Source organism: Cricetulus griseus, assembly GCF_003668045.3.
Source record: "Cricetulus griseus strain 17A/GY chromosome 1 unlocalized genomic scaffold, alternate assembly CriGri-PICRH-1.0 chr1_1, whole genome shotgun sequence".
NCBI classification, from domain to species: Eukaryota; Metazoa; Chordata; class Mammalia; order Rodentia; family Cricetidae; genus Cricetulus; species Cricetulus griseus.
This window is the reverse complement of record NW_023276807.1, coordinates 56,723,179-56,748,098: the sequence shown is the minus strand read 5'-3', so window position 1 is coordinate 56,748,098 and position 24,920 is coordinate 56,723,179. Positions and strand designations below refer to the sequence as shown.

Here is a 24,920-nt window from a genome sequence, read left to right as displayed (position 1 = left end):
CTCTCCAGGTCTTCTGTCACCTTTCCTGAACCATCTACCAACAGCCTGCTGCACTTATGGGTAGGGGAGCAGAGGCTCCATGTACCTGAGGGATGGATGCTCTATCCTGGAGATAGGGCGGGGTAGCATAGTAGGATAGGAATGGGAGGGAGAAGGAATTTGCTCCTGACTTGGGACAACTGGCTTTATGTTGAGCTCCTTCCCGGAGAGTCCCCTTCCTACTGAGAGTCCCCTTCCTGGGAGCTCCTCTTGTCCCCTATTCACTCAGCCAGTGTCTATTCCCAGCTAGTCCCCTGAAGGAGGTGAGAGACATGCTCTTTTTCCCAGGGTCCTTACATCCTTGGATACTGAGAGGTTTCAGCTGCCCAGTGCTGGGCAGATGTGGGCTCCAAATTAACAGTAGGGAGGAGAGATTGAGGGACTAACTTCCATGTAAGTATGAGCGACCTATCAGCCAGTGTGGTGCTGCTCCCTCTGAGACAGGAGGATCAAATACAGCCTGGGCTGCACAGTGAAACCCTGTCTCAGAAATCAATGAAAAGGTAATGGCAAATTAACCCTTTGGGATTTATGTATGTGTTGACTGTTTGAGTATCAAATCCAAGACCCTTTATATCCCCAGATCTGTTTACGTTTTGGAAGGAGGAGAACTTTCTACCTCCACAAGCTTGGATCTCACTGATAGGATTTTATATCATGGTGGTAGTTCATAGTCCTTAAAGTAGATTAAAAGTCCCTCCCAAACCAGGTGATGGTGGAGCACGCTTTTGATCCCAGCACTGCAGAAGCAGGTGGATCTCAGTGAGAAACAGAGAAACCCTGTCTTGAAAAAAGGAAGGAAGGAAGGAAGGAAGGAAGGAAGGAAGGAAGGAAGGAAGGAAGGAGGGAAGGAAGGAAGGAAGGAAGCCCTTCCCTTCTTCTCTCCCTCCCTTCACCACCACCTCTCCATCCCCACCTCTTCCCCTGTAGAATGCTTCTCTGAAAGTCTAGGTGTGGATAGTTATAACAGACACCGTTTCTTGTGTTCCAGCAAGAGTTCTGGAACCACAAAATCCCCACCAAGTCCCCCTTATCACCTTCCACTAACACCTGTAGAACTTTTTCTGAGGTTTCTGCCTGTAGATTCCGTTTTAAAGTTCAAATCCATTCCTTTCCTTTCTAAGCCCAAACACCTTGGTTTTGCCCACTCCTTACCAAGTCGTGTGTCTTGAAGAGATAATTAGAGGAAGGAGTCAAGACCTACAAGAAAAGTTTACTTAGAGGAAAGCCAATAGGCAGGAGTCAGGATGAGACAGTGTCTCTTTGGCCTTGACCCATGGCTGTCTTTGGCTTGCTCTGTGTCTAGGTTGGGGTTAAGGGCAGTGTCTCAACAGGGCTGGAAAAAGAGGATCCACCTGGCTCTTCTGTGGCCTGAGGTCATTTAGGAAGCCTGAACAGGCTTCCAGCCAAGCATAGCAGTGGTAAAGCAGCTCAGGAACAGGCAGGGCACCTTGCCTGTCTTAGAGAAAGACAGAGGAAGCCGTGGAAGGGCAGGCATTGGCCTATAGCCTTAATTAAAAAAATTTTGTTGTTGTTGTTGTTGTTGTTTTTGATACAGGGTTTCCCTGTGGCTTTGGAGGCTGTCCTGGAACTAGCTCTTGTAGACCAGGCTGGTCTCAAACTCACAGAGATCCACCTGCCTCTGCCTCCCGAGTACTGGGACTAAAGGCATGCGCCACCACCGCCCGGCTAAATAAATAATTTATTTAACTTTATTTTATGTGCTTTGGTGTGAAGGTGTCAGATCCCCTGGAACTGGAGTTACACACAGTTGTGAGCTGCCATGTGGGTCCTGGGAATTGAACCTTCGGCCTCTGGCAGAGCAGCCAGTGCGCCCAACTGCTAAGCCATCTCTCCAGTCCCTTGTCTATATCCTTCTGTAAACACAATACTTATTACTCATTAATAAAGTATGATATTTGGTAGTCATGCAAATTAAGCATTTGTTAATGTCCAATCCATAGCATTTACTTATTTATTGATTTATGCTGGGGAATCAAATGCAGGACTGCGCACATACTAGACAGCTGCTTTATCACCCAGTTACACACACACCCAGCATAGCATTTGTGTCCTAGAGGCGCTGGTTATAATTTAGGTTTCAGGTACTTTATTAGGTCCCTGAGCTCCATCCTATAGGACAATCTGGGCGCTCAGGTTTGGCCCAGATGGTGCAGCATAGTTTATTGGCAGGAAAACAAACTCCTAGCTAACCTACCACACATCAGCAGCAGGTGTTGGTGCCAGGGTTTTCCCACACTCTACAAAGCCAGTGGAGGTCTAAACCACTGAGTCTCTGGACCCTAGGGAGCATGGGTCATCACTATCCAGTTTGTTGGACCTGAGAAGGGAGGCTGACACAAACATTGACTTTCTTGGGCACGTGAGAACCTTTTGGTGCCCGTACATGTTGGTTCCACGCCCCATAGAGCAGGGCCCACATGAGTCCTTTAGGGTCACTTTTGATGTGGGAGTGGTATCTGGTGAGTTCCTGTGGCTACCCAGAGGCCACAAGGGCTCTCTGGGACGCCAGCCACTTGCTCCATTGGTCTCCTCATTGGCAGTTCCTCTGTTCACTGCCTCCCTAAAATAGGACCCCAACCCAGAGAGATTTCTGAAATGGCCTTGGTGTACCCTATATTTGGCCAGATTTCAAACCCTGGAGTAGAGAAGAGGGGACCCCAGAGACTGGTGGTCTTTCCTGTTGAAAGTATGAGCTGAGGGCAGGAGGGGTGGGTGGGGCCAGAAGTTAAAGATGCTTAGCCAGGTCTCTGTGGGGCCTGTAGGGTTAGTGCGGTTGGAAGGGATTCGCCAGGCTGGCTCCCTGCAAGGCAGTAGTGTGAGAGAAGTCTAGCCTGAGGAGCGATCTGACTGGAGAGTTTAAAGAAAGCCAAGGCTGGCACTGTATCTAGAACAGCTGGATGGAGCTATGGGGGACATAGCTCCCTCCTCCACCGGGGCTGCCTCCCGGTTTTCTTCCCACGACACAATCAACAATGGTGGGAACATTTTTCTTCCCACTGGATGGAGCTGTGTGTGTGTCTGTGTTAATTCACCCACTATCAGCTTTGTGACTTCCAGTTTTTCACCTGCCTATAATATCCCCAGACTTGAGAGTATAGTATACACAAGACCCTAGGTTCCATCCCCTGCACCAGCAAAAAAATAAATTCCTAGATCCACACACTTGAGAGAGAAAAAACAAAACAAACCCACAAATACTCTCTGGATGATGCAGGTTTAAACTAAAATTCCTTGGCCTGCTCAGGGGAGTTAAAGCAAAAAGTCCAATTCTGGGTATTTGAGGGCTCAAACCTTATAGGCATCTGCTGGAGTCTGTCAAAAGTGGGTACTGCCACGGAGGTGGTGGGGCATTGGAAAGGATAAAGAGCTGTTTGCCTGATGCCTGCCTTTGTGTGCCTGGAGATCGGGATCATGCTGTCTGCATCAAAAAAAAAAAAAAAAAAAAAGAAAGAAAGAAAGAAAATGTGAGTTTTACAACTTTAGGGGAGGACATTTGTGCTGGTCAAGCCAGAATCTGGATCACAGCTGTCCCCAGCACAGAGGCATATAGAGGAGCGGCCAACTGCAGGAAGTCTCTGCAGAATAGGTGGGATGAGGTCGGGAGCTGGCCAGGCTAAGAGATGTGCTATTTTGGTCCTGAGTTTTACCCTGGACGGTTTCACTGGCTGGTCCCCATCTTTTGCAATGCTCCTGAACCCCAAAATGTTAGTCACATACATTTGGAGTGTGGTTGGTCTGAATTGAGATACACTGGTGGAGTAAAATACACTCCAGATTATCCAGATTACAAAGCTTTGTTACACACAAAGAAATAAAATACCTCATTAATTATTGAAATGGAAAAGGTCTGGGTATGTTGGAGTAAATCAGATTCTATTAAAGTTAGCTTTAAGCTTTAAAAATGTGACTGATAGAAAATTTAAATTTACACATGTGGTTCACATTGTATTTCTATGGGCCGGCTCTAAGTTAAAGGTTTGGGATATATGAGAGAGGTTAGGAATGATGGCTGAAGGGCCTGGAAATGTGAGAACCCCATTATCACTAATGAGCCCCTCTGAACAGGACTCTTTCCTTGGGAACTCAGGTGCTCATTTTGAAAATTTGGGAGTATGAATATATATCTGGGAGTATGTAAAATAATTATTTATTGTAAAGTATTTTTAGCCTGGTAAGGTGTCTCATGCCCATAATCCTAACACGGGTGTGACAGAGTCACAAAGATCATGAGTTCCAGGACAGCTTAGACTATGAAGCAAGACCCTGCCTGTCTCAAAAGAGAAGAAAACACAGAGACTGGAGGGATTCTCCACAGTTTAAGAGCATGCACTGCTCTTCCAGAGGACCAGAGTTCAATTCCTGGCATCCATACCAGGTGGCTTACAATTCCTGTAAGTAATTCCTGTAATTCCCAAGTCCAGGAGATAGATCTCACTCCTCTGGCCTGCACACACCTGTGCACACCCACACAACAGATATACATACATATAATTAAGAATAATAAAATAAGAAAAGAGCAGGAAACAAGGCTGGCAAGATGGCCCAAAGGGTAAGGGCACTTACCACCATGCCTGGTCCCAGAACCCACGTGGTAGAAGGAGAAAACCAACTTCTGCAAGTTGACCTCTGACATGAGCACTGTGATGTGTTCCTTGTGCACACACAATACTTTTTTTTTAGAGGAGAATACAAGGAGAGGAGGGAAGAAGAGGGAGAGAGAGGAAAAGGAGGAAAAACAGGAAAAGGGAGAGAGAGACCATTTTGTTTGTCCAGGACTTCCCCCTACATTTATTTATGTGGGTGTGGTGTACATGTGAGGTCAGAGGACAACTTGCAGGAGTCGTCCTCTCCCCGACCTAGGTTCATACTGGGGATCAAAATCAGGTCATCTGGCTTGGCAGCAAGTGCCTCTAGCTACTGAACAATCTTATTGGTCCCAGGTGAGGGCTAAGAAAATCAATTTGTTTTTCAGATTTATTTATTTACTTACTTATTTTGAGGTAGTCTTAGTAGTAACCCTGGATGGCTTGGAATTCTGAGATTCACCTGACTCTGCCTCCCAAGTGCCTCCAAGATCTACTTCTACTCATCTGTTCGTCTGTCTATATATCATATCATATCATATCATATCATATCATATCATATCATATCATATCATATCATATCTATCATCTATCAATCTATCTATCTACCTATCATCTATCTGTCATCTGTTTATCAATCTATCCTTTATCAATCAATCATCTACCTATCTATCTATCTATCTATCTATCTATCTATCTATCTATCTATCTATCTTGAGAGAGTACCCCACTATGTATGCCTTCAGTGGCCCAAGGCCTGGAATTCACAGAGATCTGCCTGCCTTTGCCTCTGCCTAAGTGCTGGGATTAAAGGCATAAGCCACCATGCTGCCTAGTGTAGGATTTTTAATGTCAGTGTTTTTCCAACTGGAATCCTCAATCCTCAGACATTCTCCAGAACTCAAACCTGTTTCCCACTCCAAAATAACATCCATTTTCCAAGCTTGAACCTTGCTGTTCTCTGTGAATAGGAGTCCTGTGCTGGCATCCTTATCCATAGAATAAAGAAAGGGAGTTTGCTAAGAAGCTCTGAATTTTTCCTGTTTGAGGTGCCTTTTAGGTTTTTGTTTTGTTTTTGCTGTGTATGTTAGGATGTGCTCGAGCATATTGAATACATGCTTTCTCTATGTTCTTCCTCAGAGCTGCTGCTGAGTTCTTGAGCCTCCTGTCTCAGCTTCCTAGATGCTAGTTACAACTCTGCAGCACACTGATGGTATCTGTGATGTGCTTTCTGAAATGTAAAGTTGGAGTGTGTGTATGTGTGTAGCATGTTGGAAACTCAGTAATTTCACCTAAGTCATTCCTCTGCTGGAAAACATCTCCTTGTTACCTTTGGAAGGACTATTAGACTGTACTGGAAGCTGGGAGCACTCCATCTGGAGGGAGAAGAAAGAGATGAGGTGTCTACCCTTTTCCATTGATCTGGAGATGCCCCTCCCACTCTTGTCTCTATCCTCACCAGTGTAAGGTCTGCACTGTAGCCCAGTGGTGGAATACTTACCTAGAATTCCAAAGGCTCTGGACAGTCAAGACCTGGGGGTCCTTCACTGCTTTGCTGAGTTATTCACTCTCTCCCTCTCTCCCTCCCTCACTCCTATGAGGCTTGTGGGGTGGCAGGTCTCCTTGACAACTCTTCTACATTTGGTTCCTGGCCTCTTTCCTCTGTATACCATAGAGCTCCCCAGACATCTTAAGGTTTGTACTTGGGCCTTCCAGTGAGTTTTCCATTAGTAAGAGTAGAGCAAAGAAGGGGAAACCCTTTGCTTCAGCCGAGCGATGCCAGGAGTTCAGGTTGAGAGGCCTCATTAAAACTTTCTAATAAGCAATTAACTGGAGGGTTGAGACTTTTAGCCGGTCTGGAACTCCCTCCCCTAATAAGAAGTCTGGGAGAGAGAGGCTGAGTGGGTGGGCAAAGATGAGACTGGGGCCTCCCCCAGAACAGAAACTAAACAAAAAGTCAGAGCAGGCACTACAAAGGGGAGGCCTAACCTTCTGTCTGACCCAGGGCTCCGTCAGTCTTTCTACAGGTTGGGGAGGCAAGGACACAGTGACAGTACACACCTCTGAACTGGAGACCTTGATGGCCCAGAATGGTCACCTTCTTGTAGACCTTGACCCCAAGAAGAGTGTTGGAAAGTTCTCTTCCACCAGGGCCTTCTCCTCCTCCCCTTCCTCCTCTTCTGTGTTTTTTTTTTTTTTTTTTTTTTTTTTGTTTTTCAAGACAGGGTTTCTCTGTAGCTTTGGAGCCTGTCTTGGAATTCACTCTGTAGACCAGGCTGACCTTGAACTCACAGAGATCTGCCCATCTCTGCCTCCTAAGTGCTGGGATTAAAAGTGTGCTCCACCACCACTCAACCTCTTCTGTGTTTTGTTTTTGAGACCGTGTCCCAGGTAGCCCAGGCTGGCCTCAAACTCATTATGTAGCCGAGGATGACCTTAAGCTCTTGCTGTTTTTGCCTCTACTTCCCAAGCATTGGGATTAAAGGAGTGTGTCTCCAGGCAGGGCTTCAGGGCTCCTCTTCCATACCTGACCCAGATGAGGCCAGTCTTCTCCATCACTCTCTCTGGATTTTGAACTGAGGGAGGGCCTCTGCAAGGACAGAGCTGTGGTGGGCACGGCACTGAGGCTCCAGAGTAGAAAGAGGCCATCACAAGTTGACATCTACCCAGCCCCATCTCGCATCAGATCCAGTCTGTGTCCTTCACTGCGTCTTTGGTTGAAACACAGGCCTCGAGGCTTTCTCTATGGCTGGACTGTTCATCAGCTTCTCCCTACCACCTCCTAGAGTGGCAGGTGGGATGCCTGCTGTGTAACTGCAGATGGTGGCATTTACACAGTGCAGCATGACTATCTTGGGAACCTGGAGCCTACTCCATCAGCCCTTTAAATAGTCTACCTTCTAACATCATGTATCTGTGTTCTTCCTGTCTCTTCAGGCTCTTGAGCAACAACAAGATTACTGGGCTCCGAAATGGATCCTTCTTGGGACTCTACCTGCTGGAGAAGTTGTAAGTACCCAGAAGTGTGTGGGCATGGTTGGGTGGTGGTGCCACATGACAGCAAAGGGTGGGAGTGTCACTCTGGGAAGGACCAGGCACTCTGAGGCTAGAACCTGCAGAGCCAGGTCTAGTGTAGAACCTGGTAGAAGATGGAGCCTGCTGGTCTACTAGAGCCTGCTGGTCTGGGAGAGGGAGCATCTGGCTTTTCAGTAGGGACTGCCTGGTGAACTAGGCAAAGTAAAGACTCTTCACTGTTCTAGGCAGAGGTGGGGCAAAGGGAAGCTCATTAATGCTCTTTAATGAGCAATTAGCTGAGAGAGCCCTTTAGCCAGCCTCCTCCTCCCAGCTGGGGGCCCAGCGTGAAATGACTGAGGGAGACTTAATGTGATTGAGCCCTCTTTCCTTCTTCCAGAAAAACAAATCAACAAACAAAGCCTGGAGGGGTCAGAGTCCTGGACTGAGGACAGGAGCTCAGTCATTTCTGACTCTTCTTCCCAACCCCTGCCAGTTTAAAGCTATGTTTGGGGCAGTGTCCTTACTCTCTCCATGCCGATGACCCTGGGGGCAATTTGCTGAGCAGGAGCTAGGGGCCACAGGCATTAGGAAAGTGAGAATACAGAAGGGTGAGGGCTCAGCTATGTTAGAGGGGAGTGGAGGAGAGAAGGCCTGGATAGGACACCTGACTCAGGGACTCACTAAGTCACTTAACTTGCCAGATGAGGGCTTGCATCAACCTACTGGCATGCTTCCAGAACCCAGCCTGTGCCATCAACTTGGGTTCTTGCCCTGGGCTGTCTTCTCTTCTGGGGACTGATTCTTGCTTTCTTTTCCACCCACACCCACCCCCACAACATCTAGTCTCCCCCTCCGGGGCAACCCTAATTCATACAATAGGACTCTTGCCCCCTCTTGCACCATTGTGTTCCCAAGCCTTGGTTCAGTGTGATGGAAAATATAAACGAAGGAGGTGTGACTTCAGTGTAATGGAGACCACAGATGCCTTTGTACATGTGACCATAAAGGAGTTTGGGGACTTCTTTCAGACATGTGCAAAAGGAGGCGTCATCAAGACTAGAGGTCAAGGGCAGCAGAGATGAAATGGCCACTTAACGGTGTTCAGCTTTCTTATAAGGCATCCTCCCTCCACCCCCTTCACAGTGGAAGTGAAAGAGTTTGTCAAATCCACCAAGGTGAAGAGGGAGATGTAGTGGCCTTGGTGGGAGACAAAGGTGGCCAAGTCTTCATGGGGTCCAAAAACTCTAGTCTGGGGCAAGCTGGGGACAGGAGAGGGTCCTGGGAGGAAGATGAGGGCGGTGGGTCCTCTGACTCTGCAGGTCATCCTTGTGAACATGACAAAGGCCGTCAGCAAGCACATGCCTGAGGCTCAAATTCTCTCCCGACATGTTGCATTTATATAGAACACACAGTGTCCTAGAGGGAACCCGGGTCCTCCTTCCATCTGCAGCCTACACATTTGGGCTTCTAATAGCATCTTCTATAGGGATTTCTTCTTCCTTCCTCCCTTCTTTCTTTCTTTCTTTCCTTCCTTCCTTCCTTTCTTTTCTTTTCTTTTTTTTAAAGAGAGTCTTATGACCAGGTATAGTGGGACACACCTTTAGTCCCAGCACTTGGGAGGCAGAGGCAGGCAGATCTCTAGTTTGAGGCCAGCCTGGTCTACAGAGTGAGTTCCGATACATCCGGGTCTATACTGAGAAACTTTGTCTCAAAAAAATCAAACAGAGAGGTGTGTGTGTGTGTGTGTGTGTGTGTGTGTGTGTGTGTGTGTTGTTATGTAGCCCAGGCTGGCCTCAGGATGTCATGTCTCCAGTTTCACTAAGTGATGGGATTTCAAGTGAAGAAACATGTTCATTCTTCCACAAGTGATTGAGCATTTGGGAATAGAATTTTTTTAAAAAGATTTATTTTATTTTTTAAGTGCATTGGTGTTTTGCCTGCATGTTAGTCTATGTGAGGGTGTCAGGTCTCCTGAAACTGGAGTTAACAGGCAGTTGTGAGTTGCCATGTGGGTGTTGGGAATTGAACCCGGGAGCTATTGTGTCTTGATTTTTGTTTGTTTTTTGAGACAGGGTTTTGATTTTGTTTTTGTTTTGTTTTTCGAGACAGGGTTTCTCTATGTAGCTTTGAGCATATCCTGCCACTCGTTCTGGAGACCAGGCTGGCCTTGATCTCACAGAGATCTGCCTGCCTCTGCCTCCCAAGTGCTGGGATTAAAGGCCTGTGCCACTACTACCTGGCTTTATGTCTTGATCTTAAGAGGACAGGAAACCAAACATTTCTTTAGGAGTCTTTTGGGAGAAAGGCAAACCTGCATGTTTTCCTTCCTGGCACCCGTAGTTGAGCACTTCTCTGAATCTCAAGTGGCCCTTCTGGCATCTTCTATCTGTCTTCTTGCTTCATTTTGCTTCCTTTTCCTTCAGAGGTACAAGAACTACTCTTCCTCTTACCCATACAAAGTACCAAACGGGGCTCCTCTCCCCAGCACCACAGACAGGGAACTTGCATAGTGGGTCTTTCAAAGCCTGGGGAAGGACGTCTTCATTGCCAACCTGTTGGGGATTGGAGGAGTGTGCCATGAGAAAGGATCTAAAAGTGAGAATTCCCAGCTCTGAAGCCTCAAATAGGGCCAGTTGGTCGAGAAGAATACACACAGCTGGGCATTGGTGGCGCACACCTTTAGTCCTAGCACTGCCTCCTCAGGAGGCAGAGGCAGGCAGACTTCTGTGAGTTCGAGGCCAGCCTGGTTTACAAGAGCTAATTCCAGGACAGCCTCCAAAGCCACAGAGAAACCCTGTCTGGAAAAAACCAAAAAACCCATAAACCCTTAAAACCTAAATTCAGTCCTCAGCACCTGTGAACTGGGTGTGGTGATAAATGCCTATAAGTGAATTTGAGGCCATTCTGGATTGTATGGATTATATGAAAACTTATCTTTAAAAAAATGCTGTGCCTGGTGGCACATGCCTTTAATTCTCAGGAGAACTAAATCTCTGTGAGTTCAAGGCCAGCCTGGTGTACATAGTGAACTCTGGGCCAGGGAGGACAAATAGTGAAGCCCTGTTTAAAAACTAATAAAAATAAAAAATTAAATAAAATTCCAAGTCCGAGCTGGGACCTCTGCTGGTATGAATCACTCTATTCATGTGACAGTTATTTATAGAGCCCCTCCATATGTTGGGCCCTGATCCAAGTGATGGGATTATAACCAGCAGACCTAGTGCCTGCCTTCATGTCATTTACCTTCTCTATCCTGACTGGACCCAGGAAATAGCAAATGGATGTGTTATGTATTGGGAGACATGTATGCAAAGAAATTCTTGGAGGGCAGAAGTTCCAGGCCAGGATGAGCAACTCAGTAAGCCCTCATTTCATGACACACACACACACACACACACACACACACACACACACACACACACACACACACGTGTGCGCGCGCACGTAGTTGGTAGGTTGCTTGCCTAGCCCAGCATGCAGGAAACACTGGGATCTCCAGTGCCTCATAAAACTGGCATGATAGTGTATACAACAATATCTCACCCTGGGGAGGTGGGAGCAGGAGGATCAGAAGTTCTGGCTTTCTGGGGATATATACTGCCTTCATGGCCAGTCTAGGATATACTCAACTCTGTCTCAAAAAAGGAAGTAAAAAAAAATGCCACTAGAACAGTGGTTCTCAGCTTTTGGGTTGAGACCTTATGGGGATTAAATAACCTTTTCAAGGGTCACCTAAGCAAAGCACAGATATTTACATTACAATTTCTAATGATATCAAAATTACAGTTATGAAGTAGCAATGAAACAATTTTATAGTTGGGGTCACCACAAGATGAAGAGCTGTGTTAAAGGGTTGTAGCTTTAGGAAGGTTGAGAACCACTGCCCTAGAAGGTTGTGATGCTTGGTTGCATCACTTCAAATGAAAAGAGGCAAATGACTACAGAGTAGTTAGAGAACAGGGGGTGTAATTGTGTGTGTGTGTGTGTGTGTGTGTGTGTGTGTGTGTGTGTGTGTGTGTGTGTGTAGGTGTGTAGACTGAAGTGACTAATAATGGCCGCCAAGTGTGGGGTGGTACCCATTGTAAAACTAGGGAGGGGATAGAGTGAGGCAAGTCATGGATTTAACATCCTGTTCTCCTGGGATCTGTGAAGTGCCTGCAGTGTTGGCCAGAGATATCAGAACTTCAATGAAGTGGAGGAAGGGCCTTGGGGGCAAAGGGCTGTACTATGCACAGCAGGGTAGGGAGGGCACCTCGCAGGGCTGGGGACTTCAGGCTTTCTGGCCTGCTGATCACTACTTGCTGGTAGATGAGTACATATTCTAAGAAATCAGGTTTACATGATCATGGGGACTGTCAAGTCCAAACTCCCAGGCAGACTGGGAAGTCAGACAGGAAAAGATGCTGCTATCTTGAGACAGAATTTCCTCTCCACAATTTGTTTTTCCTCCTGAGCCTTCAGCTGGTAACAGGATATCCAACTGCATTGTTGAAGATATCTCCTTAAGGTCAGCTGATTATATTATCACATACTCAGAATGCCTCCACATCTGCAGAACACCTCCACATCTGCAGAACACCTCCACATCTGCAGAGCACCTCCATCCACATCTGCAGAGCACCTCCCCCCACATCTGCAGAACACCTCCACATCTGCAGAGCACCTCCACATCTGCAGAACACCTCCATCCACATCTGCAGAACACCTCCATCCACATCTGCAGAGCACCTCCATCCACATCTGCAGAACACCTCCACATCTGCAGAACACCTCCATCCACATCTGCAGAACACCTCCACATCTGCAGAACACCTCCACATCTGCAGAACACCTCCCCATCTGCAGAGCACCTCCATCCACATCTGCAGAGCACCTCCACATCTGCAGAACACCTCCCCATCTGCAGAACACCTCCCCATCTGCAGAGCACCTCCACATCTGCAGAACACCTCCACATCTGCAGAACACCTCCACATCTGCAGAACACCTCCCCATCTGCAGAGCACCTCCCCATCTGCAGAGCACCTCCACATCTGCAGAGCACCTCCACAGAAGACTCTAACATGAGTGGTTTGCTTGTTGTTCTGATATGGGTGTCTTGGTGTGTGGCCCAGGATGGCCTTGAAATGCCAAGCTCAAATGAGTCTCACTGTAAGTAGATAGGCCTGGAAGTGCATGCCATGACATCCAGCTGAATGAAGGGATGACTAACCATTGTGCTAGGGCAGAGAGAGGGCTCAAAAGGAATGTAAGCCCTGTGTCCCATTCCTGGAGATGGTAAGTCATTGGGTCAGATAGAGCCTGGGAATTGTACCCAGTAGGAAGGCAATTCTCATGCTCATCTGAGGTTGGGAGCCCACATACCAGATGACCCCTAGACTGTGGGCCTATTCATCACAACTGTGACATTGTAGCCTGGTGTGTAGCTGGTGCCCAGGAAACACTAGTCTCTCTGTCCAGTGGGACTGGGATGTCTAGGCATGGGCAGCTGAGGCCATGTCAGTTCCATATCCCACAGTCTGTAGTCAGCAAGTCCTATGGGATCTGGTCTAGTAACTGCAGTGGTAAGGCAGGGCCCCCGGTGCTGAGAGCAGTAGATATGCATGCCATCTGCTTTGGAATTCAGGGCCCTGACTGAGTGGAGCTGGCATGGGTACAAGCAGGTGGACAGGGATGTCTGTGTGAATGTGAGGGGGAGGGGCAGAGGAAAGGAAGCAGAATGGATGGAGAAGCACTAGTGTTACAGAGGACCTTAGTGGTGGACCTAGGATCTAGGGGGACCCGTCTCTATCAGCTGGGTATGATGAACCAGAAATCCAGTCTACCACAGGTAGTTCATGGCCAGCCCAGGGAGTGTACAGAAAGCCCAGACATGCCTAAAAGTGCTCTTTCCCTAAGGCCCCCCAGCCTTACCAAGCCTGTTTGTGACCCAAAGGAGAAAGAAAGTCATTTGAGGCGGGGTAGGTGAGTGAGAGAAACTGACAATAGTGTAAGCCAGGGCCAGGTGTGGTATCAAGACGTGGTGGAACCCTTGTAATCCCAGCATTGGGGAGGCAAAGGCAGGAGTACTGTTGCAAGTTCAAGACAGGACTAGAGTTCACCATGTGGACCTGGCTAACTGGGGCTACCGAGCTCTACACCAGACCCTCTCGAAACAAACAGAAACAAAGCATGACCTTACTGTGGTATAAAGAGGCCTAGGATCGAATCCTCTATCTTTCATTTGTTTCTGGTGCTTCCACAGGTCTTGCATGTGAAGAATGGGCTTAGGAATATCTTCTCTGAGAAGTTGTTATGGGGATAGTCGTGATCATCTATAGATGACTATAGAGCATAGGCCTTCTGGCAAAGACAGCGCCGTGCCCTTCCCTTCTGGAGATTCTATATAAGGTGTTAGCGTGGCCTCCTGTTATTTGTAGCTGTCCAGACTTTACAGCCTTACTCAGTCCATTATGTACTTGAAGTGTATGATGTGTCTTTTTTGTCTTAATTTTTTTACATTTATGTCATTGTACATGTATAAAGATCAGAGGCCATCTTACTAGCGTCTACCCTTTCTTTCCATCACACAAGTTTTGAGAGTAAAATGCAAGTTGGCAAGCTTAATGGTGGCGAGTACCTTCACCTGCAGAGCCATTCTGCTGGCCTGGTTTGGTTTTGTTTGTTTTATGAGAGCCTAGAACTCCATGTGTGCCTTGCTTTGTCCTCAGGAGGGCTGAGATTACAGACACAATCAGCTGCATGTCACTAGGCCCAGCTCTTGTTGTTTGTGGTGCCAGTGATGATACCTAGGGCCCAGTGCATGTGAGACAAGCCGTGCACCACAGAGCTACCCCCACCCCTGGGTGGGGGACTCATTCCTCGGGTGCCTTGTTTGTTTGCCCAGATCCCCTACCAATCACATGCCATGAGGAACAAGCTGGTAGAAAATTCTTCAGGGCTCTATGAGATGCCTCCATGCCCACCCATGAGAGCACGGGACAGACGTCCCCCAGAAGAGGTCAAGGGAGAGGGACTTAGTAGGCATGGGGGTGTGAGGCTCCATGTGGATGTGGGCCCTCCATGGCTTGTGTGAAGCTGGAGCAGAGGGCCCAAGGAGGGGAGCTTGCTCGGCCTGGGATGATTTGTCATTGCCTAATGAGATTAATGAGCCCTGGGGCTGGTATGCAGCGGGTGTGGAGCACTCATTAGAAGCAGATGCTCATGGGAATGGGCTGTTTGCTGGCCAGGTGGTTTCTATTCATCTGTGGGCGGGGCCAAGGGTGAGTGGAGGGGGGCTCTGTATCTCCTCTCCAATTCTTGTTCCCACTAACACTGGGGAGGAATGACACTTAAAAGCTGTCCTGGACTCCAAACAGCTGAAGCCCTGGGGGGTGGCTTACAAGCCCTCTGTTTGCCTTGGTTAGCATAAGTGCCTGGCACAGTGTATGTGCTCAATAAATATCTGCAGAATGGTGTCAGGGACAGAAGGCCTAGGAGGTGGGAAGGTGAGATTCTGGGACCATGATGGATTTCCTTGGCCACAGGACCCCTTTTACCCTTCCCCCAGCAGCTTCTATACCTGCAGGGGTGTTCTGGCCAGTTTTGCAGCCAGCCTGCACTTTCTAGGTGAACTCTGGAGACCTTGCAGGGCTGAGGGCAAGTTGCTGTGTGGCCAGCAAACCTATAATTTGGTGTTCAAACCTACAAGCAGGGAGGTCTGTGGGGGCTAGGAGGAGCCAATTCTGTGCAACCCTACCCTGCCTGAATGTGTGTGAGCACTTGCACACACAGTCATGTCAACTCATACTCTTAACAACTCTAGCATGATGTAATTTATGTCACCCATTTGAAGGGCCGTGATACATTTCAGAAAGTTGTGTAGTCATCACTTTAATTTTAGAACATTTTCATGGCCCACAAAAGAAACCTTGAATCATTAGCTGTCACTCCCCATTCCTCTACCGGTCCTAAGCAACCACTAATCTGCTCCCTGACTTTATGGATTTGCCTGTTATGAACATTTCATATAAGTAGAATATCATATGTAATCTTTTATAACTAGATTCTTTCAGCCAGCATAACATTTTTCCAGGTTCATGCATGTTTTCACATGTATTAGCACTTCATTCCTCTTTGTAGGCAAATAGTAAATAGCTCAATGACACACCATATTTTAAGTCTTTTATTTATGTGTACATAGATGGATATTTAGATACTTTTTTTCTCTTTTAAACTACTGTGATTGGATTCTTTTGGGAAGCTTCATCTAGTGGGTTTTTTGTTTTGTTTTGCTTTGGCTTCTGCTTGTTTCTTTGAGATGGGTTCTGGATCTATAACCTAGGCTGGCTTCAAACTCCAATCCCCCTGCTTCAGCCTCCTCAGTGCATCACTGCCACAGCCAGTTTAGTCTTTTCTTCCTGCCACACTCATGCCCTCAGTTCTGTGTTCCCCAGAAGGGCGTGGGGTGTGACTGCCCTAGGAAGTCTCCTCTACTTCGACCCTCAGGCATCCCTTCCTGCATTCTGACACCCATAATGGGAGAGGAGAGTGCCTAGAGTCAAGGGAATTGGAGTAGGAGCAAGGTTGGGCAAAAGGCAATGTGTAGATACTCCATCAACATAGGACCTCTTTTCCAGGTTCCATACACAGAAAAGCTTTGTGGAAGCAAAGGGAGTCAGAGAACCCATATTCTAGAAATAGCTTTGTGACCTCTGCTAATTAATGGAGAACCATTTTAGATTAATTTGGAACAAGAGTCTTTTCCTTTTTTTTTTTTTTTTTTGTTTGTTTTTTGAGACAGTATTTCTCTGTAGCTCTGGACCCTGCCCTGGAACTTGCTCTGTAGACTAGACCAGGCTGGTGGAACTCACAGAGATCCACCTGTCTCTGCCTCTGGAGTTCTGGGATTCCTTCCTTCCTTCCTTTCTTCCTTCCTTCTTTTCTTTTTTAAACAGGGTCTCCCTATGTAGACCAGGCTAGCCTTGAACTCACTTGTCTCTACCTCCTCAGTGCTGGGATTAAAGGTATGCACCACCATACCTAGAGTGGTCCATCTGTGTCCCATTCTCCTCCTCCCCATTGTGGAATGGAACTCTGGGCTTGTACACATGAGGCAAGTGCTCTCCCACTAAAGCTCCAGCCCCAACTCTTTGGAGCAAGAGTTCTCAGCTTGGATTACACAGCCCACCAAGACTGTGTGCCCAATGTTAGGTGTCAAACAATCTTCTAGGGTGGGAGTCCAGGCTTCGTCAGTTTTTCCCAGGAATATGCTAAACAAGAAGGGTTCAAAACAGTTAATTGACAAAAACCTTGGATTTCTAAAATATGCAGGTCCTAGGGTGGCATTTCCTCTTGTCCCTGAGGAGGTCCAGCCCTGAGCCACTTCCCTTACTCAGGGACCAGGGGACATGCGCTGTCCACAGGCACACTGGGCTGTCAGGGTTCAGCCCTGAGAGCAGCCCTTGACCTGTGCCCCCAAGACCTGGTATCCCAGGGCTGGCCAACCCCCTAGAAAACTTACTCCACGAGACCATCTTGGTCACCCCTGAGCCATACTCGAGGAAAGGGGGAAGAACGCCCTTCCCCGTGGAAGCTGCCCTGTAGAGAAGACCTCAGTGGCTCAGCTACAGGAAACAGGGCAGAGAGAGGGACTGGGCCCCAGGGCTGCCTTGCTCCCATCTGCAGAGCATCAGTGGGGCAGGCGGGTGGGGTTCGAGGAGGGGGGGTGGGGAGGAAATGAGAATAAACACAAGTGAGCAGAGAGGGAGGGGTGGGGGGCTGCTGCCTCAGCCCCTTGGCAGCCCATGAAGGGAAATGACACAATGAGGAATGTGTTTCCCTCTGCCCGCCCCAGTGCATGGGGGTGGGAGGCAGAGCCCTGAGAATGGCCAGACCCCAGCAGAGGCCAGGGGGCACATGCTGGATCAACAGAGGAGGGTGGGATGAAAAGGGGATGCACAGGAAGGGCAGTCCTGGGCAGGGGGCTTACTCTGTCTTCTTGACTTGGCATGCAGGGAATCCAGGGCTAGGCTAGGCCCGTCCACATTCTCTGCATGTGCCCAGCATTGGGGCACCTTCCCAGGACTCTAGCTTTCTCTAAGAAGCTGAGCGCTGATGCTGACTTTCCTCTCTTCCTCAAAGGACTCACCATCATCCGAGTCTGGTGTGAGATACAGCCTGGCTAAAGAAGTTTCATCTCTGCCTCTTGTCTCTGTTTCTGTCCCCAACAGGGACTGCACAAACAGGCCCCCTGGTGGGATAGGACAGCACCTCCCCATCCTGGACACCCATTTCCTCTTAACCAGCACAGTTAACCCTCTACTGTCCATAATTCAGAGCTATCTCCAAGGCTTTTAGTGACAGTAGAGCATTGGAAACCAGTTTGACCCCAGAGACCTTTGTTAGAGTTCTGCCTTCTTCCCCAGGGGTGGTTCTCCTTCACTCCCTGCTTCCTCCTCAGAGCTCTTTTAAGTAGGACCAGACAAGATGACTCAGGGTTTGACAAAACCTTGGTTCTAATCTGTGTTGATTTATAAAAGACAGGGTTTGATGGAGCCTTGGGTAGGTGGGTCAGGATCTGTAGCCCTCCCTAGCCATGCACAGCATAGAGGATAATGCCGAAAATGAGTGGGCCAGTATCCAGTTTGGCCCTTAGAGCAGAGGCCTATATGGTTGGTATTGGGCTTTGCAAATAGATAAGCACCAGCATATCCCCTTGGTTGGGGGTGGAAGACACCTGCAGTCTCTGGGGAGAAGAGGGAGGGCCAAGAATTGAACTCCTGCCTCAGTGGTGTTTGAGCTACTGAGGGGGGCGGGGTCAGACGCTGCTGTGAGACTCACCAGTGGCGTGCTCCTCCATGTGGAGTAGGATGGCCCCCAGGAGCCATCGTCTATCCTGCTGTCACCTGTTCAGCCTGGAGGCAGCTTCCTTGCCACCTCCTGACAGCAATGGGTAGATCAGATATCCTCTTGGGGAGGCAGGGCTAAATATGTTGCACAGGTTTTATTGGCCCTGGGCCTCATCTGTACCCATGATTGGCACCTTAACTTGGAGCTGTATAACACCACAGTGCATGTTCTCCCACTAGCTTCCCTGCCGGTTTTCTCACAGGCTCCAGAGAGAGAGACCTGTAGGACGATGATAACAGTAAAATTCCCTCTGATGGCTAGGTACAGCTACTTTCAAGGCCTCCCTGAACAGTCCTGTAAGGTCCTAGAGTGGCTCCGGTGAAGGAATGTGGGGAACCAAGTCTCCTAACTCCTAATGGGAAACTTTCTCCACTTCTTGTCCCTGTTTCAACATCCAAAGCCCATCCTATCACATGTCTTGCTTCCTGTACCATCTTAGATAAGTTGACATAAAACACAACTCTTGTCCCAAAGGGGAGGTAGTTCATTCTGAACCACAGATGAGTGACTATGATCTAGGAATAGATTCAGCTTGTACCGAATTACATGTTCCACCATGGAAGAGGCGGCATAAACTTTATAGTCTCAGAACAAAGAAATCCACAAATCAGTGCATTTGCCAAATTAGTGAAAAGAGTAGGTAGGTATTACAGCAATGTGGAGAAATCAGCTGTTCTGTCTCTGAGGCTATCTGATGACATCCTTAGTGTTGGGTTTGGGGAAGCTGGTTATCTGCTAAGTTACAAAGGTCTTAGCTGATAATCAAGAGGATGTTAGGCTAGATACAAAGGTAGGGGCCAAGTGGCTAAACTAAAGATAGCCCAAGATAATTGTGGCTTTTCATTTGGAACACAACAACTCTCCATTGTCATTAGCCAAGTGAATCATGAGTTAGTCCACAGGCTCTTCAATCCCAGATTTGTTCTTTTTCACGGGACTTTACACATATTTCTCCAACCAGGACTCCTTCCTAGTGGCCAGAGAAGCTAAAGAGACCTGTTGGGTGGGTGTGTAGGAAAGCTGACTTAGGGGAAAAATCAAGCTCCACAGAAAGCCAGCACCTGTGGTGACAGGATGCCCCACCCAAAGAGCGGGGTGGCCCTCAGACTGGAGTGTGAAGGTCTTCCCACTGCTTCCCACAGGGACCTGAGGAACAATGTCATCAGCACTGTGCAGCCTGGAGCCTTCCTGGGTCTGGGAGAGTTGAAACGCTTGTGAGTGGCATGTCCTGCCCACCCCATCCCCAGCCCTCTCTTTATCCACCCCCCAAATTTCCTAGATACCGTGAACAACTACCTCTAGAACCCATCCTGCCCTGTCCCTTCTCAGACACCAAGTCTCTACCCAGTATGCCGGCTGGGGACAATTATGGGGGTGTTTCCAGCCTGCTGTGGCATTGGGCCCAAGCCTACTGCCCACATAATCTCCAGCTGAATGTCTCTCTTGGAAGTGAATCTTCCTCCTGTTCTATAGTGGAGTTGCTGAGTGTGTCTCTCTCTCTAGAGATCTCTCCAACAACCGGATTGGCTGTCTCACCTCTGAGACATTTCAAGGTCTCCCCAGACTTCTGAGACTGTGAGTGATAGGTCTCTGAGAGAGAAAGAGAAGTGGGAAGGGGGCAGGGAGGGCTTGGGAGGAAGATGGCTGGGCCAGACCCTTTCAGTACCTGCATTTTCTCCTTCCAGGGCTCTCCTGTCCTGGCCCTGGGAGACCCTAAGATCTCATCTCACTCTTCCTTCCTTGCCCTCTGCAGAAATATATCTGGGAATATCTTCTCCAGTCTGCAACCTGGGGTCTTTGATGAGCTGCCAGCCCTTAAGGTTGTGTGAGTATCTTCCCAGCACAGGAGCAGTCCCCTGGTCCCTTCCTCTGCGCAGGAGAGAGACATCTGGACCGGGGCGGGGGGGGGGGAGGGGGGAGACTCTGAAGCTCAAACCTCAGTCCTCCCCTCACCCCTAAAGCAACTCCCAGATCCTATGAGCCACCACCTTACCTACCTGCCAGCCCACCCTGTCCCTGCTCAAACTCCTATTCTCCACTCAGTGCATTGACTGGGGCCAAATGTGTGGCCATTTCTAGAGCTGAGGGCATTCATCACGCCTGCTGAGTAGGCAGACTATCAGAAATGCCCCCAAATTAGTCATGTCCCGAGTAGCAGGGCACACATGTACCTGAGGTTGTCTTATCCACCCCCTTTCCTACTTAGTTTCACCCCACCCCATGAGCCCACACTGTTCCTTGTACCTACCCTGCAGGGACTTTGGCACCGAGTTTCTGACCTGTGACTGTCACCTGCGCTGGCTGCTGCCCTGGGCCCGGAACCACTCCCTGCAGCTATCAGAACGCACACTCTGTGCCTACCCCAGTGCCCTGCACGCCCAGGCCCTTAGCAGCCTCCAGGAACCCCAGCTCCGCTGTGGTGAGAAACCTGTCCCAGGTCCCAGTGAGCCAGCCCCTCACCCACACTTGCCAAGTCAAATCTCTCTGGGCCCCATGTGTTGTATGATGACATGTTTTCCAAGCCCACCTCTTTCCCCGAGTTCTGTGGGATAGCCCTCCACCAGCATGCTTAAACCTCTTGTAGGACTGCTTGCTTGTTTATATTTTCATCTGATCTCCCCTTGTGTATATTCCTCTGTTTTCTTCTTATCTGGGAGGATTCTTTCTGACCCCTTTCATTCCCAAGCTGAGATCACTGGAGACAAGAGGGCCTGGACCTACCTTGTGGGATTCCACTCTCATCACATGCTACCCTTTAAGTACAACGAGCTAAGGGATTACACTACTGGCATCACTCTCAGACACAGGCTCACACGTGCATGCACTCAGGTCTCACCACTCATGTCTTATCCACAGAAGGGGCTCTGGAACTTCATACGCACTACCTCATCCCATCCCTGCGCCAAGTGGTGTTCCAGGGTGACCGTCTGCCCTTCCAGTGCTCTGCCAGCTACTTGGGCAATGATACCCGCATCCACTGGTACCACAATGGGGCCCCAATGGAGAGTGATGAGCAAGCAGGCATCGTCCTTGCAGAAAACCTCATCCATGACTGCACCTTCATCACCAGGTACAGGCTCTGATGTCCCTTTATAATCTGGGGCATGGAGCGGGGTAGCTATGGTTCTCATTCCCCTCCAGACATGATCCTGGGAGATGGGAGGGTGGGGAGTGGAGAGAGAGAGAGAGATTATAGAGAGCTAAGATACAATCATAAATGGCTTGAATAGAGGTTAGAATTAATGCCCCCCAAAAAAGATAGTAAATGCTTGTTAAAATGAGGCTAGGTAGTTTGACATTTGTTAGTGCTTCTACAATGCCTGCAGTGCCTCTCCAATCAGAAGGAAAAGAGTACATATGCTCATGTGTCTCTTACCAGAACAGGGCATAGGTAGATGGGCTAAAGGGAAGGGGCATGGAGAAGAGGCGGGGCCTGAGAGCTCACTGCTTAGTTTGCTTCCTATTGCTGTGATAAACACCATGTCCAAAAGCAACTTGGGCGTGGGGAAGGAAGGGAAGTCAGGGCAGGACTCAAGAAGGGTAGAAACCTGGAGGCAGGAACTGAAGCAGAGAGGACCACGGTTTCCTGATGAGCATCCCCTGGGACCACTTGCCCCGCCCACAGTGGGCCGGTCTCTCTCACACCAAACGTAAATCAAGACAATGCTCCCACAGACTTGTCTACAGGCCACTGTGATGGAGGGATTTTCTCAGTTGACCCTAGCTTGTGTCAAGGTGACCAGAAAACTAACCAACCAGCTCACCAAGCCAGTTCCCCCACCCCCCTCCCCTGCAGTGAGCTGACCCTGTCTCACATCGGCGTGTGGGCCTCAGGTGAGTGGGAGTGCTCCGTGTCCACGGTCCAAGGCAACACCAGCAAGAAGGTGGAGATAGTAGTGCTGGAGACCTCTGCATCCTACTGCCCTGCTGAGCGTGTGACCAACAACCGCGGGGACTTCAGGTTGGCTGCTTATAAATGGCTGTCCCCGCCCCCACCCGGGCATCTGCACCCTCTCAAGCGACTAGGCCCTCCCATTTGCCTTCTTCCTCCAGTCCCAAGGACTTCCTTTGTCATTTAGCCCACAATCTTGCTATCACACCTCTTTTAATTGCCTCCTCCCACTTTAGTATGCAGAAGCTTTCTACAAACAGTGCCACATATTATTGTTCCAGAGACCCTCTCTGTATGAAGAGCAGGTATTATTCCCCATACTGGAGAGCTGAGAATACCAAAGCCCAGAAAAGAGCAGCAACTCTTCCAATAAATGGCAGAGCTTGTGAACCCAGATCCCTGCATAGCACTCCCATATATTGCCTGCAATAGCTTTGTCAGAACAAGCAGAGAAAGCAGAATTTGGGAACCCTTGATGGCTGCCAGGACAGTCTTTACTGAACCCTTCACCAAGCCCCAGGGGTCTGGCGTCATAGTCCTGGGTTGGGGTTGGGAGGGAAGGGCATTTGTCTCAGGGAGTCTTGGTCATGGCAGATTCGTACATCTACCTCTAGGTGGCCACGAACCCTGGCTGGCATCACGGCTTACCAGTCCTGCTTACAGTACCCCTTCACCTCTGTGCCCTTGAGTGGGGGAGCCCCAGGCACCCGAGCCTCACGCCGGTGTGACCGAGCTGGCCGCTGGGAGCCAGGGGACTACTCCCACTGTCTGTACACCAATGACATCACTCGGGTGCTCTACACCTTTGTGCTGGTGAGGCTGGGGCACCCCCCAACTTTGATTCATGCAATTGGCTGGGATGGAGCCTAACGGCTCATGGGGGAGGCTGCACCTCGGTGTGACCGAGCTGGCCGCTGGGAGCCAGGGGACTACTCCCACTGTCTGTGCATTGAAAGTGGGTACAGCTTCCAGGCATGGTGCTGCATGCCTTTAATGCCAGTCCTCAGGAAGCAGAGGCAGGTGGGTCTCTGTGAGTTCAAGGCCAGTCTGGTCTATGTAGTGAGTTCCAGGACAGCCAGAGCTACACAATGAGACCCCGCCTCAAAAAAAAAAACAAAAACAAAAACTAAAACAAAAAACAACAACAAAATGGGGCCGGGCGTTGGTGGCACACACCTTTAATCCCAACACTGGGGAGGCAGAGGCAGGCAGATCTCTGTGAGTTCAAGGCCAGCCTGGTCTACAGATCGAGAGCCAGGATAGGCTCCAAAGCTACACAGAAACCCTGTCTCGAAAAACCAAAAAGAAAAAAAAAAAATGGGTACAGCAAGAGCCATGGGCTGACAGCCTTTCCACTGGCGCTGTAATCCAGTTTATCTTTTCCAGGAGCCAGGCCTGTACCATACTCTTATCTGCTGTATCCACCATCACCATCAGTGATTGAAACCTTCATTATCCTTAGGATAGTGATGCTTAGCTTGAGTAGCCTGGAGCTGTGGTGATAGGGACTGATGTGCACTTCTGATCATGATGGTCCCAGTAGGTGGTCTTGGCTCCTCTCCTGGCCTGTGGCCCTAGGTTCTGGGACAGAAAGAAGAAGCCATCCTGACCTTCTTTCCTCCCAATATCCCCAGATGCCCATCAATGCCTCCAATGCATTGACCTTGGCCCACCAGCTTCGAGTGTACACTGCTGAGGCTGCCAGCTTTTCAGACATGATGGACGTAGTCTATGTGGCTCAGATGATCCAGAAATTTTTGGGTTATGTTGACCAGATCAAAGAGGTGAGATTCAACGTATCTTCTGGGCCCCCTGGAAGCCATCCTCCCATCATCTCAGGCCTCACACACACCAGCTCTGGGTCCCAAATATCACTCCTGCCCTCAGTGACTGTCCTGCCTCCCTTCCTCAGCTGGTGGAGGTAATGGTGGACATGGCCAGCAACCTGATGCTAGTGGATGAGCACCTTTTGTGGCTGGCACAGCGAGAAGACAAAGCCTGCAGCGGCATTGTGGGTGCCCTGGAGCGCATTGCAGGAGCTGCCCTCAGCCCCCATGCCCAGCACATCTCTGTGGTACTGTAGCTTGGTGTGGGAGGGACTTTTCAGGGGCTAATGCTGGGGGTTGGGACGGCTGAGTGTGGACTGGGGCCGGTTTTGTGAGTCTTAGACAGGGAATGTTTACCTCTCTCCTGGACACATATCAGGCTCTGGTAACATGGTGGCAAGCACAGCTCCACTATGAACTGTCAGGGAGGTGCAAAGGCTGCTGTGATGGTAACACTGTGGTGTGAGCCTTTCTAGTTGGGAACAGAGTTGGGGGTTTAGCAGGTAGAAGTAAATGGGGGCATGCTGGGAATGGGTGCAGGGAAAAGGGAGTCTTTGTCTCAGGGTGGACAGCACTTCCAGTGGAATGGGGAGTGCTGGAAAGTTCAACGAGAGGATGGTGACATTTTTAAACTGGTAGAATGTACAACCA

The 24,920-nt window shown here is 49.1% G+C and overlaps 1 protein-coding gene across 3 annotated transcripts in view; it reads left to right on the top strand.

Moving 5' to 3' along the window:
• Adgra2 (adhesion G protein-coupled receptor A2) overlaps positions 1–24,920 on the top strand; it is a 41,112-nt gene that overhangs the window by 7,166 nt on the left and 9,026 nt on the right. Inside the window, exons 2-12 of one of the 3 annotated variants that reach the window (XM_027395384.2) lie at positions 7,584–7,655; positions 19,694–19,765; positions 20,055–20,126; positions 20,305–20,376; positions 20,807–20,970; positions 21,408–21,621; positions 22,348–22,512; positions 22,680–22,748; positions 23,058–23,256; positions 24,078–24,227; positions 24,356–24,517. In XM_027395384.2, the coding sequence (XP_027251185.2) occupies positions 7,584–7,655; positions 19,694–19,765; positions 20,055–20,126; positions 20,305–20,376; positions 20,807–20,970; positions 21,408–21,621; positions 22,348–22,512; positions 22,680–22,748; positions 23,058–23,256; positions 24,078–24,227; positions 24,356–24,517 (1,411 nt within the window). The remainder of the gene's footprint in view (positions 1–7,583; positions 7,656–19,693; positions 19,766–20,054; positions 20,127–20,304; positions 20,377–20,806; positions 20,971–21,407; positions 21,622–22,347; positions 22,513–22,679; positions 22,749–23,057; positions 23,257–24,077; positions 24,228–24,355; positions 24,518–24,920) is intronic. The other 2 variants (XM_027395385.2, XM_035453504.1) reach the window with 2 other exon arrangements.